Below are 18,298 nucleotides of genomic sequence, written 5' to 3' on the forward strand. Positions count from 1 at the left end.
TTAAGAGAATGAAAAATTTATAATAAATAATAAAGACTGTGGTATTCTGATTTAGTAATGTAATCATATTAGTTGTTTTACCACCCCCACGCCACTAGAGGCAGTAGCAACCCCGAAAAGATGCGACTAAGGAGCAGATTTAGAAGTACACCGAAAGCTACAGAATTTGGTAAAAACTGTGAGCTTTGCTGAATTGAAGACACAAGTTCAAATCCATGCTGAGTGGAGCTCCTTCAATCAGGGCTAATAGGCGTCATCACGACTTTACACAAGTGTGTCTTTACCTCTACGGTAGAGGCCCCTTCGAACCCCTGAGACCGACTTATCGAACCCCTGGGGTTCGATCGAACCCAGGTTAAGAACCACTGGTCTAACACATTATTAAAAAGTCAAAGAAGTGGGGAACCGTCGTCTTTGAGTAAGAAATGTGTTTGGAAAAAACCCCTGAATGACAGTGATTAATTCAACTCTTGGGAGATGTCAAAGAGTTAAAGAAAGACCGTCTCCACAGACACAATGTGAAGGGAACTCAAGAGATTGGGACTCAACGGCTGTGTAGCCAAAAGAACCAGCTAGCATTGAATGTTCGGAGGACGTCCGCCGAACGTCCTCCGACTACGTTTTCCAGACGTCAAAATGAAACAGGCTAATTGGAGAAAATAGTTTCAATTTGCATGAGAGCATAAAGAATGAACTCTAGAGTGATGTAAGAAGGTCATGTGATCTGATGAGTCCAGATTTACCTTCTTTCACAGTGGTGGCTGCGTCAGACGCTAAGTCTATGTACTGTATGTATGTATGCCTAAAATGCTTAAGATCACCAGTAAGGATCAGACTAAATACAAAAAGCATCTTTCAACTGATTATTTTACTTCTAGGTAAATAATTCAAACAAACCTGCTCATATGGGAAAAAGAATAATTACTCCCTAAACCTAATAACTGGTTATATCAACCAGTCTGCAACAACTGGCAGTGCGTTTTTTTGGCTTGAATTTCTTTGTTTAAGAGGAAGAGGCAAGGTGGGGGAACTTCCACACCCAAATGCCTCCGTCTTCGCTGGCGCTGACCAGGATGCGGTTCAAGGCGCAGATCCTGGTGCAGGTAATATTGGCTCCAGCAGGGATACTTATGTGGGTTATTTTTCCTTGCATATAGTCCCACACCTTCATCCGCTTGTCTTCTCCGCCTGCCAAACCAAGAAGGAGAAAAATGTATTAATAACATGAAAGAAAGCTGTAAAATTGTCTAACAGTGTCAGCAGGGGAGGAGAAAACATGGGCTCTGAAGAGATGAAACACGCTCAATGAGATACAAGAGGAAAAATCAAGCCAAATTAAAAAAATCAGGAATAAGTTGCTCAGGACAACTCTTTTTTCTCTTAAAACCCCTGTGATTTTGTAGGCATAAAAAATTACCTCAATCTGATGGAACGAAGAAGGAGCAGATGAATGATGATCATAGCTATCTACAGTTCTTTCATCGGTTCAGAAGTTTATTTAACTTGGGCATGATTGTCAAATTGACTAAGGGCTTTTAACAATACAAATTTTTAAAGCAAGCTTTTTGGTGAATAAGTTTGAATTTACTGTGGCGTTTTTTCAAAGAATGGGCTTTGGGGATGACATCACAGAAGCCTAAAGTTAGCCTGCTATATCTAATCTAAAAGTAATTTTGATGTTTATTGTTGTCCAGGTTCTTATTATCTGATCCCAGTCATTGCTCTGTGATGAAAGGAATGCTGGGATTAACCAGGGAACCACCAAAGCTTAGGATGCTGAACACCAGTTTAACACCAACATGGGCTGAGACAGTCCCAGCCGTCATCATCTGGATAACTTGCCATCGCTGATCGAATCATAAATCCTGATCTGTCCAAGAAAATCCTGAAAAAAAATTCTTCAGTTCATGACATTGAGCCCAAAACCCTTTGGATTATGCACCAGGGCAATGAACATCGACGACTCCATCTCTGGAAAAAAACTACATGGAGGTTTTAGAGTGGCCTGCTGAAAGTAGGTGTTTAAATTTGATTGAGATGCTGTTGCATGAATGTTGCACAATCCTCAAATGTGGATCCATCCATCCATCCATCCATTTTCTTTACAACCTTGTCCCTTATTGGGGTCGGGAGGGGTGCTGGTGCCCATCTCCAGCTAACGTTCCGGGCGAGAGGCGGGGTACACCCTGGACAGGTCGCCAGTCTGTCGCAGGGCAACACAGAGACACACAGGACAAACAACCATGCACACACACACTCACACCTAGGGGCAATTTGGAGAGGCCAATTAACCTGACAGTCATGTTTTTGGACTGTGGGAGGAAACCAGAGTACCCGGAGAAAACCCACGCATGCACAGGGAGAACATGCAAACTCCATGCAGAAAGACCCGGGCCAGGAATCGAACCCAGAACCTTCTTGCTGCAAGGCAACAGCTCTTCAAATGTGGATAATTTCAACAATTTGCATTAAAGAAGAAATCTATAACAGAAAAAAAAATACTCTTTCATACCACTGTATGCAAACTTCTGACCAGAACCACATGTGATGAGCAATAAACCCCAAAAGAACAAGCACACTAAGCTTGGCTCAGATTAGAAATGCTGCTGATACAATGTAAGAGCAACAGACCTGTCACAAAGTGGCTGCCTTCCTGTGTGATGTGTATGCTGTTGTAGACCCCTGTCTCTGTGTCCTCACGTTCTCTGATCTTAGTGCCGCCCAACACGTCCCAGTAAATGACCTGAGAACCAGATTAGCACACGGACAAATCGAGGTTACAGTGGGTGCAATGACAGAGTCACCTCCTGAACTCGCTCTGAGAATGAAAAGCTGACATAAGAAAAGCAAAAGTTCTAGTTATCGGTTGAATTTTTTTGCCTTCATTTTAAATAAGATCACAGATATCTAGTAACATTTACTCAAAAGCTGACCTGGGTGCACCCAAATCTGAATTCACTTAACTTATTTGGCTAAATACACTAAACATTTGTGGCAGCTTGTTGCCGAGAATAGGCAGGAAAAATTAAAATTAGTCGAGACACCCAAAACAATTTGGAATCTGATATGCGTTTCCTTATAGGTCAAAACTACAAAACCCTTTTCATATTTTAGACCTGTAAAACAAAATTATTTTTGCATGTCTAGTTTATTGTTGAGCAGGTAAAAAATATATTTTTATCAAACCAAGCTTCATGACATGTTGCAAGCTTAGGGCATCACTTTACATCCTAACCCTGCTTCAGACATCTACAGAAGTTTCTCTTTAATATATCTGCTGCAGTTTCTTGATCTATTTGATGCAGGTTTTCATTCATTTTCTTCAGCAAGCCTTTAAGCCCAAGGATTTTATTGGGTCTCATTGTTGTTTTACTTAGATTTATTGGAACAAAGATGGGCTAAACACAAATACAGATTTGGCAAACCACATACATTTAAGTTTATGGCCATAATGTAACAAAATGTGAAATAAGTTAAAGGGGTTTGAATACTTTTGTCAGGTACTGCATATCAGTGTGTACAGTTTGATTAGTGGAAAAGATAAAGATTTCTTGACACAGAGTTCAATTGAAAGAGAATCTAGCTTCTCAGATAGGATTTCATTTGTCTGTCCAAGACCATGTCTAGAATGCAACTGTGGAAGAGAAATGCAATCCCGAGACAGAGACATAAAATGTTATTGAAACAGAACAGCAACAAAAGGCATGGTGATAGAACAAAAATAGTTTATTGTTTTAGCGCTCAACATTACTCTCAAAGCAATAATCGTTTCATAAAAATCCAAGGAACATTGATATGAGGGGTGTGCAGCATTTTTCAACTTATTAAGTCATTGAAATAATATTGCAAACATAATTTAGAGCAACACAGCCACCAACAGGGAGCCTTTGTCAGGAACAGTAAAATGAGACTTCGAAAATTCACATACATTTACAGTGGGGCAAAAAAGTATTTAGTCAGCCACCAATTGTGCAAGTTCTCCCACTTAAAAAGATGAGAGAGGCCTGTAATTTTCATCATAGATATATACCTCAACTATGAGACAAAAAGAGAAAAAAAAATCCAGAAAATCACATTTTCTGATTTTTAAAGAATTTATCGGCAATATAGGCTCCTCTGTCCTCCACTTGCTACCTGTATTAATGGCACCTATTTGAACTCGCTATCAGTATAAAACACACCTGTCCACAACCTCAAACAGTCACACTCTAAACTCCACCATGGCCAAAACTAGAGAGCTGTCAAAGGACACCCAAAACAAAATTATAAACCTGCACCTAGCTGGGAATACTGAATCTGCAATAGGTAAACAGCTTGGTGTAAAGAAATCAACTGTGGGATCAATTATTAGAAAATGGAACACATACAAGACCACTGATAATCTCCCTCGATCTGGGGCTCCACACAAGATCACACCCCGTGGGGTCAAAATGATCACAAGAACGGTGAGCAAAAATYSAGAACCACACGGGGGAACCTAGTGAATGACCTGTAGAGAGCTGGGACCAAAGTARCAAAGGCTACCATCAGTAACACACTACGCCGCCAGGGACTCMAACCTGCAGTGCCAGACGTATCCCCCTGCGTAAGCCAGTACATGTCAAGGCCCGTCTCAAGTTTGCTAGAGAGCATTTGGATGATCCAGAAGATGACTGGGAGAATATCATATGGTCAGATGAAACCAAAGTAGAACTTTTTGGTCAAAACTCTGTCGTGTTTGGAGGAGAATGAATGCCGAGTTGCATCCAAAGAACACCATGCCTACTGTGAAGCATGGGGGTGGAAACATCATGCTTTAGGGCTGTTTTTCTGCTAAGGGACCAGGACGACTAATCTGTGTAAAGGAAAGAATGAATGGGGCCATGTAYCGTCACATTTTGAGTGAAAACCTCCTTCCATCAACAAGGGCATTGAAGGTGAAACGTGSYTGGGTCTTTCAGCAGGACGATGATYCCAAACACACCACCCGGGTAACGAAGGAGTGGCTTCGTAAGAAGCATTTCAAGGTCCTGGAGTGGCCTAGCCAGTCTCCAGATGTCAACCCCATAGAAAATCTGTGGAGGGAGTTGAAAGTCCGTGTTGTCCAGCGACAGCCCCAGAACATCACAGCTCTAGAGAAGATCTGCATGGAGGAATGGGCCAAAATACCAGCAACAGTGTGTGAGAACCTTGTGAAGACTTACAGAAAACGTTTGATCTGTCATTGCCAACAAAGGGTATATACATAGCTAAGTATTGAGATTAACTTTTGTTATTGACCAAATACTTATTTTCCACCATATTTTGCAAATAAATTCTTTAAAAATCAGACAATGTGATTTTCTGGATTTTCTTTTCTCCTTTTGTCTCTCATAGTTGAGGTACATCTATGATGAAAATTACAGGCCTCTATCATCTTTTTAAGTGGGAGAACTTGCACAATTGGTGGCTGACCAAATACTTTTTTGCCCCACTGTATATACTTTCTTACTGATGCAGTTGCCATGGCGTAAAAAAGGAACCAGTGATAAATAATTTCTAAATAACACAGGAAAATACACTATGTATTGCATCACTCAACTAAATCATAAAGCTCAGGTGTACCTGGGCCAGCAGACTACTTGCACAAACATTTGAATGACCCCCTGAAACTCAGTGATTTTCAATATAGTACCATGACAAGATTCCACATCCAACAGGTAGAGTTGTGAAATTTTCTTGCTAATACATTTTCTACAGCTATAATAAAGTGGGAATGTTTGGAAACAAAAGTCCTGAACTCAACCTAATAGAGCACTGTTGGGATAAATTAGAGTGAAGACTGAAAGCTAGGTTTTCTTATCCAACATCAGTGTGTGACCTCACAAAAGAATCATCAAAGGTAGGAACTTCTAGCCTGTACATCTTGAAGAGCACCAGAGTCAGTGTTCCTAAACTCAAAAGAACTATAAAAAACCAACATGTGAATAAAAACAGAAAGGTTTTCTCCCTTTGCCCCAGAAGAATGAAACCAGGACTGGGGAAAATGGACGCTATACCAACAGGGGGCAGCAGAGAGACACCCCTGCTCTAACGTCATCACCATGAGCTATTCTGTGATTAATGGAGTGAAACATCAATGAACTGTGGCTCCCAGTTCATGGTGTTGTAGTCAACCAGGTGGTATTATTGGGCATTTAAACATTGTGATGTTGAACAGAGGGGGTGACCCCTCAACCTCTGTGTTTTCATTCAGTGTTTGCTACAACATCCTAAAGCTATAACCACCCAAGAGTGACCACTACTACAACCTCTGCAGTTCTCAATGACATTGCATAAGTAAAGAAAGCAATTAGATTTTTCTGAAAACATGCAGAAACAGACCCTATAGCGAGTTTACACAAATAAATAAAGCACTCTGGGTTAGGTACATGTGCTAGTACTGGAAGACTAATTAAGCAAACAACTTCAAATTCCTAACCTCATAGATCACAACCATATTATATTATATTATATTATACTTCTTGTTCTTGGTAAAACCTTAAAGATCTCAAATTTTCTTGTAAAATGTTTAAATCTGTAAACATCTACACAGTATAAAAATGTGAATGGTTCTGCATTAAAGCCAAAGCTGGAATTATCGGGAACCTTGGACTATGCAAGCGACACCTTGTCTAGATAATGTTATCAATAGAGGCACATTACCAATGGAGTAATTTGGCAAACACTTGTCAGGAAACATAATTATATCCACATATATCATAAAATTGGTTTCCACATAGAAGGAAACAAAAATGAGCTCCAACATAGAACAAAGTACTGAATATGTTAGTGTTAAATAGAGGATAGGACACTTGCATGAAGCTATTGATTCAAAGACAATTATGAGGATTTTAGAGAAACAAAACAGGCAACATCTTTTCATCCGAGGTCTTTTGTTATTTTTGAAGGACATGAACTAATTGCACACAGCTTTAAACACCAATGCTTCAAAAACATAACATGTGTGCTTCACTGATTGTTGATGTCTAGATCTCTCTCATTGAAAAGGTTTGGTCTGCCTGAAAGAAAGTCTAAAAATAAAAAAAGGTCTCACACAAAACAGGGAGACTGAAAGTAAAGGCACACATTCCTTTCTCAGACCTTCATTAATGAATAAACTGTGGAACATTTAGATCCAGGAAGAATGTGAATGTTGCACATTCCTCACTGCTACCTTATTAAAGCAAAGTACAGTGTTAAATTTGACATTTGTTAGTGTTTTCTAATTAAAATGCATTTAAACATTTAAGTTCTACTTCGAGCTCAAAGGCAGCAAGATGCTAAATGAAGATTAATACTTTGCTTAGATTTTTCTGTGATGAAAATGTTTTGTCAAATTGTTGAGTTTTTTTTCTGTTCATATATGTTTGTATCTGCAGCATACATTTTACATAAAACCCCAACTGAAGATTTATTTTTAGAATTAAAACAATTAAAAGCTATAGTCCTAAAACAGAGCCTCGTGGTATTCCTATTTTTAATTATTGATGGATCAGGGCAGGTAGGACATAATCACTTTCCACTTTAGCAGAATCTCACTTTAAATATTCTGAACTATTCCTGTGAGAAACTGAGATTTGCCGTTAGTACTTATGCCTGTAAACCGTTGCGTCAAAGAAACAAAACGTGAGAATTTGAAGCTTTTATTACATTTTCGAAAGCTCCCAAACCCTAAACAAGGGATAGTGGCAGGAACATTATCAGGTCTATATTCATCACATGGTCTCCCTTCACTGAATCATCTCTGAACCTCTATCATGATCATTAGTATCACAAATTCCATCTCATGCCTGTGACGATAAATTCTAATATTAAACATTTTGGCCACCTTTTGGGCTTTTCTGTCAGGCCTGTTTGCTCTCTTCCCATGATCTTCCTCAGAGGGAGGGTGGGAGGTGGGAGGAACGACAGAAACGCAGAAGAGGAGAGAGAGAGAGTTGTTGTTTGTTGTCTCACACAGAGCGCCTGTGTCTTGGAATGAGCAGATGGTGGATCTGGCTGGCACTTGGGTGGCACATGCACATCCGCAGGAAGGCGAAAACAGTCATCCACTCCCTCCCCCCCCGTCCCCAGCTCCCTCTCCCTCGCTTTCTCTGAATGCCTCCATCTCACTCGTTCCCCACTTACATCCAACACACAGCGACGCTTTAATCAGCACAACTTGTCCTCACCTCTCTGCATGCAGGAAAGACAGCAATATGTGTGTAGCGTGAGGCCGGGTTCAAGAGATGAGGGTGAGGTGCACGACTGGAAGCAAAGTGTGTTGCTCTCCTATAGCGTGTTTGACCTTATGCAAATCAGCGGCACCCAGTTAATCAAAGTTGCTCGCTAAATAAAACATGCCTGTTTCTTTGTCCCAGTCGCTAGTAGCCAGCACAATGGCTTAATTATGTGGAGCAGAGGAACAAACAGCAAGCTATTGAAACTGACGTGTTGACATACTGTTGTGCGTGATTGTGCAAGGTTATTACTGTGCTTCTCCCTGCTGTTCTAAGCAAAGAGAGCTAGTGCAGCAGAGAGGAGCGTAGACTCATTTGATGGAGATTCTGAACGAAAAAACAGCACAGAGATGCTGAACTATCAAGATCGGGTTTTTTTAAATAATAATAATTAGAAGCTCATTTTTGTACTGATTCCTTTAACACATTTGCAAAACATTAAAAAACTGTTTCAAATATCTCGTTAAAGCGTTCTGAACACACCTTTCCGTCAGTCCCACAAGTAATGATCTGGTAGCCGTCTGGATGGTAGCACACGGTCCGGAAAAGAGTGTCGGTTTTGATCTTTTGACGGGGATGAAAGTCTCTGAACAAAGGTAAACAGAAGAACAGTTGAACAGTTTAAGGCATACAGGAGGAGTTTTACTGATTTGCTTTTGAGCTAAAACAACATCCAGCCTGTCATACACATTTCAAACGATGCGAACCCTTAAAGTCAAATCTCTTATAATGGAATTGTTTAAAGATAAAGGCACTGAAGGTGGACAAAAATAAATAGGGTGAGTCTGGAAGTGGTGTTGGACTACTGTCTCAAAAATGGTGGTTTCTTTATTCCAAGAGTTTCTTTTCTGGGATGGATGAGGACAGTTCACTGATGACAAAAAGAAAAAAAAAAATCACAGCCAGAAGTAATTACGTCTTTCTTTTTCTTTTTTACAATTTATAATGAGTTCTTATCCCAAGTGTCATATTTGAAGCAGAAATAAAAAAGTTTTCTGTAAAAGCATTGCAAGTATTTCTATAGAGATCATATAGTTCAAATATGGAATCTTGTAAAAGCTGACATGCATGCATCCATCTGCAGACAGAAGGACGCCGGACAGAATGTCTAGGTGGATAAAAATACTTAAATCTGATAGTTTTCCTGATTGTTTAGGAAAACTTTCTTCTCTCCGGCACCACCAAGTCATGTAAGGGTGGTTTAATTGAACCCCATGATGAAATTATGTAGTAATATGCTTTGACACATCTTTTCCACTTCACATAATCTCAACAGAATCAAATTAGTTGTGGTGTAAGAGTAAGTATGAAATACCTGTGTGTGTGTGCATGCTCTTTCCAGTGCTGAGGTGTGCGATGTAGTCTCCAGATGGGCTACTTACACTAAGTCCCAGATGATGCAGAAGCCATCATTGCTGACTGTGACGCATTCTTTGTCATCGCACTTCATCTTGAGACAAGACACAGGCTTTCTGTGCCCCATCATGATCCTCAGTATTTTGAAGGCATGAGGCAGCAGTTCCCACACATGCACCTGCAAATGAGATGCAAACTCATTCATCTCCGTTCCTTAGTCTTACTTTGTTAAACCAATACAACCTATTAAAGCATCTCATTTTCTTAATATTTGTAGCATTTATATAAAAAAAAAAAAACTTAAATGTGTGCAACCACAGAAGGCGTCACTGTCTGAAAATGTTATATCTTTTCCTGTGTTTATCTTTTGAACTGAACATTTTATCTGGAGAGTGAATATCAGAATATACTGACCTTCCCTTCTCCTCCTCCACTGACAATTCTTTTGCCGTCATTGGTGGCAGCGATGGCTGTCACCCCCTGTCTGTGAGCGTTGTTAATTACTACCATCAGCTGCCCTTTCATTCCAAACCTGCGGATATTGCCATCACTCCATGCTAGAACAGGAGAAAAATTAGCATTTCAGGTGTTGTGAAGGTAAGAAATACTTTGTACTAGTGGGTAACTTCTGCATAGCCAAGACTGAGACAGATGAACCACAGCTTTATGTTGCTTTAGGGTGGATACAGTGTAATGCATTTAGAGTATTCTCACAATACAACCCAGGGCTGGTCTGATTTTAATTACATTTTCATTTCTCATTTGCTTTTTTACAAAATAAGTAACAAACAACAGAAAATATACTTTCTCAGAATTGTTTTTATTTCAATCTTCCTTTCTGGGAGTTGATGCAAATTCAGGGTTGACACCCAACAAAGTTTTCTAAAATGTAAATCCTCATAAACAAAAAAATTGATCTAGCAATAAAAACGATTTATAACCCAGTCTTATTACAACCCCAATCCTCATCGTAATTTATTGGACATTTCATGTTCAGTGCTGCAGTTAAAGACCACGTAGGGCACAATTTGTGATGAGGAGGGAAAAAATTCAAACCATCCTCCCACTTTACACTTTGTGCTTTTCAAACACATAGGATCCCAACAAAATATGTTGAAGCTCGTGGTTGTAATGTGATAAAATTTAAAATACATCCTGAAGAATTAATACATTTGAAAGACTCTGTAGATGCACTGTCTGAATCTCACCACTGATGATACTGCAGTCATCATGCATGAAGTCAATGGCGTTGCAGCTCACGTTGGGCAGAGTGATGCGCAGCTGGTCTTTGGGCTTGCCTACCTTCCACACTCTGACTTCTTCCCCACAGCAAGTTGCAAATAGCTTAGAGTTGGCACTAGTACACAATAAAAAACAGCAAAGTAGCAAAGTATTGACCTGACGTTCACTTGGCTTCATAATAGATGTTGCATAAGTATGTCACCCTCTAGTGAGCAAACTAAGGAACTGAGGTAATGTTGAAGAAATGCTTGGATTAATGTAAAACAGGGAAATCAAACTCTAAAATACTGTTGGTCAAACAGAAGAAGTTCAGATATTACACGTTAATACATGATAAACCCAATGTCCAATGAAAAACAGAATTTTTAAAAATCTTATGCAGCTTTATCTATTAGTAATTTAATTGGCATCCTATTTTCACAGGCTCACAATAATAAGATTAAGTTCTCCATATGAGAATTCAAACATTCACATGTGAGTAAAAAAGAAATGTGAATAAAGAAAACATTAATCAGAGTGCATTTTTATATACTTTGATGTACTCTAGCCTTTGGCTTGAACGTAGCTTTTGTTTCAAGCAAGATACCTGAAATTTCTTCTACCTATTTGACTGGCAGTAGCATGAGGTCACTATTGAATGTACATAGAAGAGGGGACAGGGGCTTGTGGTTCCTGAAAGACACGCTAATACATCATTGATTTGTATTATTAGTGGAACATGTGCTGCCCAGAAGCAGGCCAGCTGTAATAGACATTTAGGATTATTTTTTGGGCAAAACATAATTGCGTTGGAATGACTATGTTGTAAAACCTCCAGCTTGTGGAGGTTTATGAATTCCCCTGCAGGAGAAATGCATCATTAGGACCTTTTCCTTGGACGCAAGATAACTTGCGACTGAAATTGAGAACCAAATCTGTTTCTGTCTAAATGTAAATGTGAGACAGGCCAACACAAGAAGTGAAGGACGCTGAAACTGATGCGCTGCTGCTTTCTTCTAAAACACTCTCTGAAAATTGTGGCAGACATGAAAAAACAGCTGGGAAGCAGAAATCCTGACAACTTCAATAACTTTAAACGCTTGAACAGAGAGTTGATATTTTTTTGTTTTTGGTGAGAGCTCACTCAGACACAAAAGAGGTATTAGACATGATAGGCTAAACCTAAGCTCATAAATAATTCCAGACAAAAAATGTTTTTGTCCTCAGTGATGTCTTTGACATTCCCTGCCTGAACCGCCTGAGTGAAACTTACTGAGGAAGGGCAATGTCATTGACAGAGCTCTTGTGGCCTGTGGATAGCAGCTCAGCTGTAAAATCCTTAAAACGGAGCCGGTACATCTGAGCCTCCTCTGTGCCGACATAGAACTGCTCTTCCCCTTCGCTGATGGCGATGGAAGTCACCGCGTTTTCCAGTTGGATTTCCCTAATGGGGGGGAGACGGAATTAGCAGGTTTTACTGTCATCTGAGAAAGATCCAAATGGTGAAAGATGAGACTCACCTGACAGGTTTGAAAGTAGTCTTGGAGCGCAGAGCTAAGATACCAGATCCAGAGCCAATAAGTATGTCTCCAGATTCCAGCAACTTAAGAACATTGATTCCCTTAACACAAAACATGATTTATGATTTATATCATCTGTCAAGTTGGAAAACGGCTTTCAAGATAACGAAGACCACGTAACACAACAGATGTTGAGGAGAAGTTTATATGCAGCATTCAGTTTATCCTTCCAAAATAGTGAAACTGTAGAACAGTGTCAGACCTAACTTAATACATGGCCATCCACCTGATGGGAACTAAGAACTAAGATCTGATGTGATTAATGCAGAATTAAATTAGTTTTAAAAACCTAAAACATTGTATGATGAAAACTCTTGAAAAGATAGCCAGTTGCAGAATAACGTAAATAAATTGCGTCATTCCCATAACTCATCATTCATTTGCAGAAACAATAAAATCCTTGACATGAGGGTTTGTCTGTATTTCCTAATGAGCACTTCATCAGGACAACAGAACTAAAAACAGAACTAACAGAACCAAAAAAAGCACTGGATGTGATGACTTACATTGTTGAACTTTGCTTTACCGGGAGCACAGATGCTCAGAACTTTCCCCTTTACATCGATTGTCATTATGTCTCCACTTGAAGTGGCACAGTACATATATCGATTATCCTTTGAAATCTGTGTAAAAAATGTAATGATTTCAAAACAGCGCAACCACTGCACGTTTTGCCTAATTACCTCTTACGATTTCATTAATATTTTAATTTCTGTGCAACGAAAGCATTTCGCAGACAACGTAAACATGGCTTCATACCTCAATACATGACACATATCTCTTCAGCATGTTTGTCCAGCACTCGGTGGGCAAGATCCTTTCGTTGACAAACTCCCAGACTCGCAATGTTAGGCTGGCATAAAAATAGCAGTACCAGTGAGACACATTTTGCTGATTGAAAACCATATGGATCTCATCATCATTGGCAAGCAGAGCAACCAGCCAAACAAATTAGCTAATATCGACTGTGTATGTCTATTAAAAAAAAACAGTACAACTGCAATTCTAAAAAATTCCAAATTTGAAAAGAACCACTAATATGATTATTTTTCATAATTGAGGTACAATTACCAGTGGTTGTACTGGTTGCCTTTAATAATGCTCAGAAAAAATCTTTCTAAATATTATCTGACTGTGACATAATGATTATAATGAAACGAGGAAAATATGGAGGTATAGCTGCTTATACAGTTTTTTCATTTACCTCCGCAGCTCAAATGTGGACTTGAATGGTATCCAGCCCAGACTGACCATCTTCCAGTTTCACGTTTAACAATCAGTGGGACTGTTTTTAGTTTTTGGTCACCAGGCTAAATGCTACTAGCAAAACAAACTAGTAACATTGTGTTTTCTGTATTTTATATTTTCAAACATTTTAGCAACCAGTTTACAAGATCAGCATGTAGTGCAAATGCAAGGAGGCCATATTGGATTTTAGGTTAGATTTGGTGAGAAATCATCCAACTTTCTAACTCTTGATTCCGATTTCTAAGAACTTAACTCATTTTTTGACTTTTAACTTGGAAATCGAAGTAAAAAGAGTCAGCTTATTAAAGTGCATCATTGCAGGATCATACAGAACCAATAAATAAGAAAATTGTTTTTGTAATAAAATAGTAAAATATCCTTAATGCTGCAAGTGTTGTACTTTACAGAAATTCTATTCATTATATGCTTCAGAATGGTGAGACCATGGTATTTTTATTCAGCGTTATCAGACCATGAAAACACACCTAATGCAGATCCAACACATCCTAGAATGAGAGGAGATACCGTCAACCCACCTGCCACCCGAAGCGAACACGGTGTCGTCAGTTTTGGAATATTCCACCACGAGGCAGTGGCCTTGAGCTGAAGCTTTGTTCTTACAGATGAGCTGCTTCGTCTCAACGTTCCATACAAAAATCCTGAGAAATACACAACAAATACCTTGCATATATCTTGGTCGTCAAATGTCCATCCTGCTGCTCTTGTTCCTGCATGGTTCTCAGATTTTACAGGGCTTTAAATCTTGTAAGACTTTGCTATTTACCGGCAGTCATCTTTGCCCCCAAGAGTCACCAGGTATTTTTCACTGGGAGAGAATGCGACTGATTCAACCTTGGTGTTGTGGATCCTCAGCTCGACGTGGATTGTTCTATCTGCATAATTCCAGATAATCACTGGAGCCTAGAGACAAGTCAAACTGTAGTTGAAGGGCATAGAAAATGCTATACAGTACAAAGACTTGTGAGTGTGGCTACCTGAAAGCCCATAAAGTTGACCTGCCCAGAGGCGATGTAAGATCCACTTTTGGACACAGAAATGCAGGAGACATTGTTTGAGTGTCCATCCAGAAACTCTAGCTTGCCATCCTCAATTCTTTTCAGGACAATAAAACTTCCCAGAGGATAGATAAGGTGCTTCCTGTCTGGATGGAGCTTTAGGCCAAAAGGCACTTGTCCTGATAAGCAATACATTTCATGAGGATAAATACTGCAAAGCATAAACACTCTCAAAGCTAATTTAAATCAGCTTTACTTGAAAATTGATACCTCTTAAATGTCTCAAATAAAGATTGGAATATGCAACAATATATGTATATTCTTTAAAAGCATACTTTGTGAACAGCAGAAGTGTCTGTGCTCTTTTTAACATTTAAAGTTGACAAAGTCCATAATTGTAGTGAAATTATTTTTTATTCTATAAAGAACGTGAGTTCAGACACTACATCAAAATCCAAAATATTGCATGGTTGAATGGTAATTAATGTTCAGGAAGCAAATAGAAAGTCCATTATAACATATTATATCCAGAAGAAATTTTAACTGATAATGCCAAAGGTATCATGTATTATTTATAGTTTAGTTCTTTTTCGTTTCCCTAAACACATTCTTTGTCAAATCCAACACTTTGCTTGCATCAGCAAGCAACGTGGTGCAAAACCTGAAAAAAAAGTCAGTTTTTCTAAGAAGAAAAACTGACTTTTTGTCAAAGGAAACAAAAAGGGAACAATTGTAGAAATAAAAAAAATAATAACTTTATAAAGAACTATATCACAGCAATGTTTTTAGTAAACCTATGGGAAAAATCTATTGTAAAATTATAGGTGAATTAATGTATTTTCTGAATGTAAAACTTCAGGGGGAGTATTCAACAAATGAGCATTAATGTTGGTAGGAAAACCTACCGTTGAAACCGATAAGAGCATCTAATTCCAGAGGAATGGTTTTGCTTCCCATGGCTCAAAAACGGAACATCTCAAACACGACGTGTTAAAAAAAACTCTCGCTAATTAGTAAGTTAACTTTTAAAATATTGCTTTCTATAAAGAATAACGCACTCTTTCATCAACATGAATCAAATTGGCATCTGGATTAGGTGCCAATCAAACGGTTACCTAGCGACGAGAAGCAAAGTTAACGGCTGCCCCCGTGGTTTCAAGGCCGTTGTAATGCACGGGCTTTCCTGGGCTGACGCTCAGGGGCTCACGATGTTAAGCTGCTATTTAGGGGTTTGCTTTCCTGCGCTTTCGTGAATTCACAGAACGAAACTTTGGAAGCACTGCAACTGCGATGTTATCGCAAGACCCACCATACTCCGGTGATATGCAACCTTAGAAATTCAGCTATTTTAGCCTTCAGTCCAGCTAAATAAAAGTTGTCTAGAGCCGCAAATATTACGTGACCTTTTAAAGAAAATCATTTTCATAAATATCTACTATAGAAAATGTTGCCATTTTTCCGGATCTATCGTTTTATTTATGTCTTTGGGTTTAAAAAAAAGAAAAACATTTTTGCAAAGAGGACGGATACATTTTGATAGGGTGTCATTTGTGGAACATTATTTAAGAAAAGCATAGCTTCCAACTAATGACAAGAAAAATAGATTTGACATAACATTACCGGTACTTTGGGTCAGGGGCGGATCTAGAAAAATATCTATGGGGTGGCAAGAGGGGGGCAGGGATTTTTTCAGGGGTGGCAGCATATGCCTATATCTAGGGGTGAAAGTAAGGGGATACGGTCGAGTACTGCGTACCCCTAAAAGATTTAGCGGGGGTACGCAGTACCTGTAAGAGAGGAGCGGCTCTCTGCTGTAAAAAAAAAATTGTGCAGCCATGAGAGCACCCACTAATCAGACGTGACTGATTAGTTTTTCAAGAACAATCTAAAACACGACTTAATCAGTTAATAAATAGCTTTTTTCCCCTCATTTCATATTGTTTCTGAACTGTTCGTGCTTTGCTAGAGCAGCGGTGCAATATGTCGATTGCAGAAGGTTTTGAATCGATCTCGACATTAGGAGACAAACTGAACACCGCCAGGACGCTGAGACCAGCAAGTCCTCCTCTGGCTCCGTATCAAAACGTTCGTAATTTTATTAAAGAACAACAAAACATAACGTGCTCAAATTAATGACCCAACAACAATAATAATCTCAGTGATTATTGTTTCAACAAGGTGTTGCGCAATTCTGTGCGTTTCGGTTCCATTATCAAAACAACGAGCAGAGCAGGAGTTTAAAATTAACTAATCAACCACCGCTGTGTTCGGGGGAGTGCTTATTAATAATTGCAAAATAAATATAAAGCCTGCAAACCTAATATTGTAACGGACTGGTTGTTAAGTTTTTAACATAATCTCGGGTCGGCTTGTGGAGCGCAGGAGGATGCCATAGCAACATATTTACCGTTGGACTGTTAAGTCCTGAGAGTCTGTACAATTAGTCGTCATCAGTTGAACTGTTTGTCCTGAGTCGACGTTAGCTCTAGTTCCAGCTGCTCTGTTGCTACCGGTATGAGCTTAGCCTCCGTTTCTGCCGTGCTGCCAGTTCCTGGACTGTTGTGAGCTTCTCATCATTAAATATTCATAATCATTCATCTATCTACACCCGGGGCTTCGTCTGCGTTTTCTCTCACCACCTCACCTCAACTTCATAATACTTAGAGCTGCTTTTAGTATGAAAGAGTTCCTAATAAATAAAATGAATTGATTGATCCTTTTAAGAAAGGATCAATCAATCCTTTGCTTACCTTTTCGCCTGGTAAGCAGGTGTCTGCCTGCGCCTGCTTACCAGCAAGTTTCTGGAGGTCCATATGGTGGCTAGGGTGAGCCACATTTCCATGAAGTCCTTTTTTTGCTGTTTTCCGGTGGCTCACCCCGTGCAGCACTAGCTGCGTGTCGAGGACCTCCCTTTCTGGCAAGTATGGGAATTGCAAGGAGCCGGCCTTTGCCCACAGGTCCACAGTAGCGCTGCACTCCCACAAAAGGTGCCTCACCGAATCCAGGTCGAGGGCAGATGTTGCAGGAGTGCATAACGGCTCTGACCGGGAGGATCCCATGAGCCACCATCCTGGAGTCTGTTTGGAAGGACGGGATGGCTCGTGTTGATGATTTGGCTGAGGGGATTCAGACCTATGCAGAACAGCAGTGGGGRCAGAGAGTTTCCTGGAAAGAATTATGATTCTTTCCAGAGTTTTTGATTTCTGCCCCATTTGATTGACACTTGTGCAAGTGGTTTGCAGTTGCAGTTTTTTATCCATCCATCCATCCATTTTCTTACACCCTTTGTGGGGTTGCGAGGGGTGCTGGTGCCTATCTCCAGCTAACGTTCCGGGCGAGAGGCGGTGTTCACCCTGGACAGGTCGCAGGGCAGTTTTTTATTTATTCATTTTATTTTATTTTTTTAAATATGTACTCCAAACTACTTGCACAATTGGTTTGCAGTTGCAGTTTTGTTTTTAATTTTTTAATTTAATTTAATTTTTTATTTATACATAATGCAAACTGCAAACCACTTGCACAAGTGTCCACTGCTGTTCTGCATCTGAACCCCCTCAGCCAAATCACCAACAAGACTGGCTACGGATACTGACTCAAGAATGGGGCCACCATTAATGTTACCCTAACCCTCCTCTACATGGATGACATTAAGCTGTAC

At 39.6% G+C, this 18,298-nt stretch overlaps 1 protein-coding gene across 2 annotated transcripts; it reads right to left on the reverse strand.

Moving 5' to 3' along the window:
* Window positions 1-849: 849 nt before the first annotated feature.
* cfap52 (cilia and flagella associated protein 52) lies at window positions 850-15,781 on the reverse strand. 2 transcript variants are annotated; one of them, XM_008414628.2, is made up of 14 exons: window positions 15,546-15,781; window positions 14,620-14,819; window positions 14,409-14,545; window positions 14,161-14,283; window positions 13,136-13,229; window positions 12,883-12,999; window positions 12,317-12,417; window positions 12,070-12,240; window positions 10,784-10,932; window positions 9,990-10,132; window positions 9,602-9,753; window positions 8,703-8,805; window positions 2,632-2,743; window positions 850-1,188 (listed from the first exon to the last, which is right to left on the reverse strand). In XM_008414628.2, the coding sequence occupies exons 1-14, from the start codon at window positions 15,595-15,597 to the stop codon at window positions 1,004-1,006; spliced, it is 1,839 nt and encodes a 612-aa protein (XP_008412850.1). In that variant the 5' UTR covers window positions 15,598-15,781; the 3' UTR covers window positions 850-1,003. The 2 variants fall into 2 exon arrangements, with proteins under 2 accessions (XP_008412850.1, XP_008412858.1); XM_008414636.2 differs by having other exon boundaries at window positions 14,620-14,665; window positions 15,546-15,779.
* Between the last annotated feature and the right edge of the window lie 2,517 nt (window positions 15,782-18,298).

The sequence above is a fragment of the Poecilia reticulata genome, linkage group LG1, assembly GCF_000633615.1.
Source record: "Poecilia reticulata strain Guanapo linkage group LG1, Guppy_female_1.0+MT, whole genome shotgun sequence".
NCBI lineage: Eukaryota > Metazoa > Chordata > Actinopteri > Cyprinodontiformes > Poeciliidae > Poecilia > Poecilia reticulata.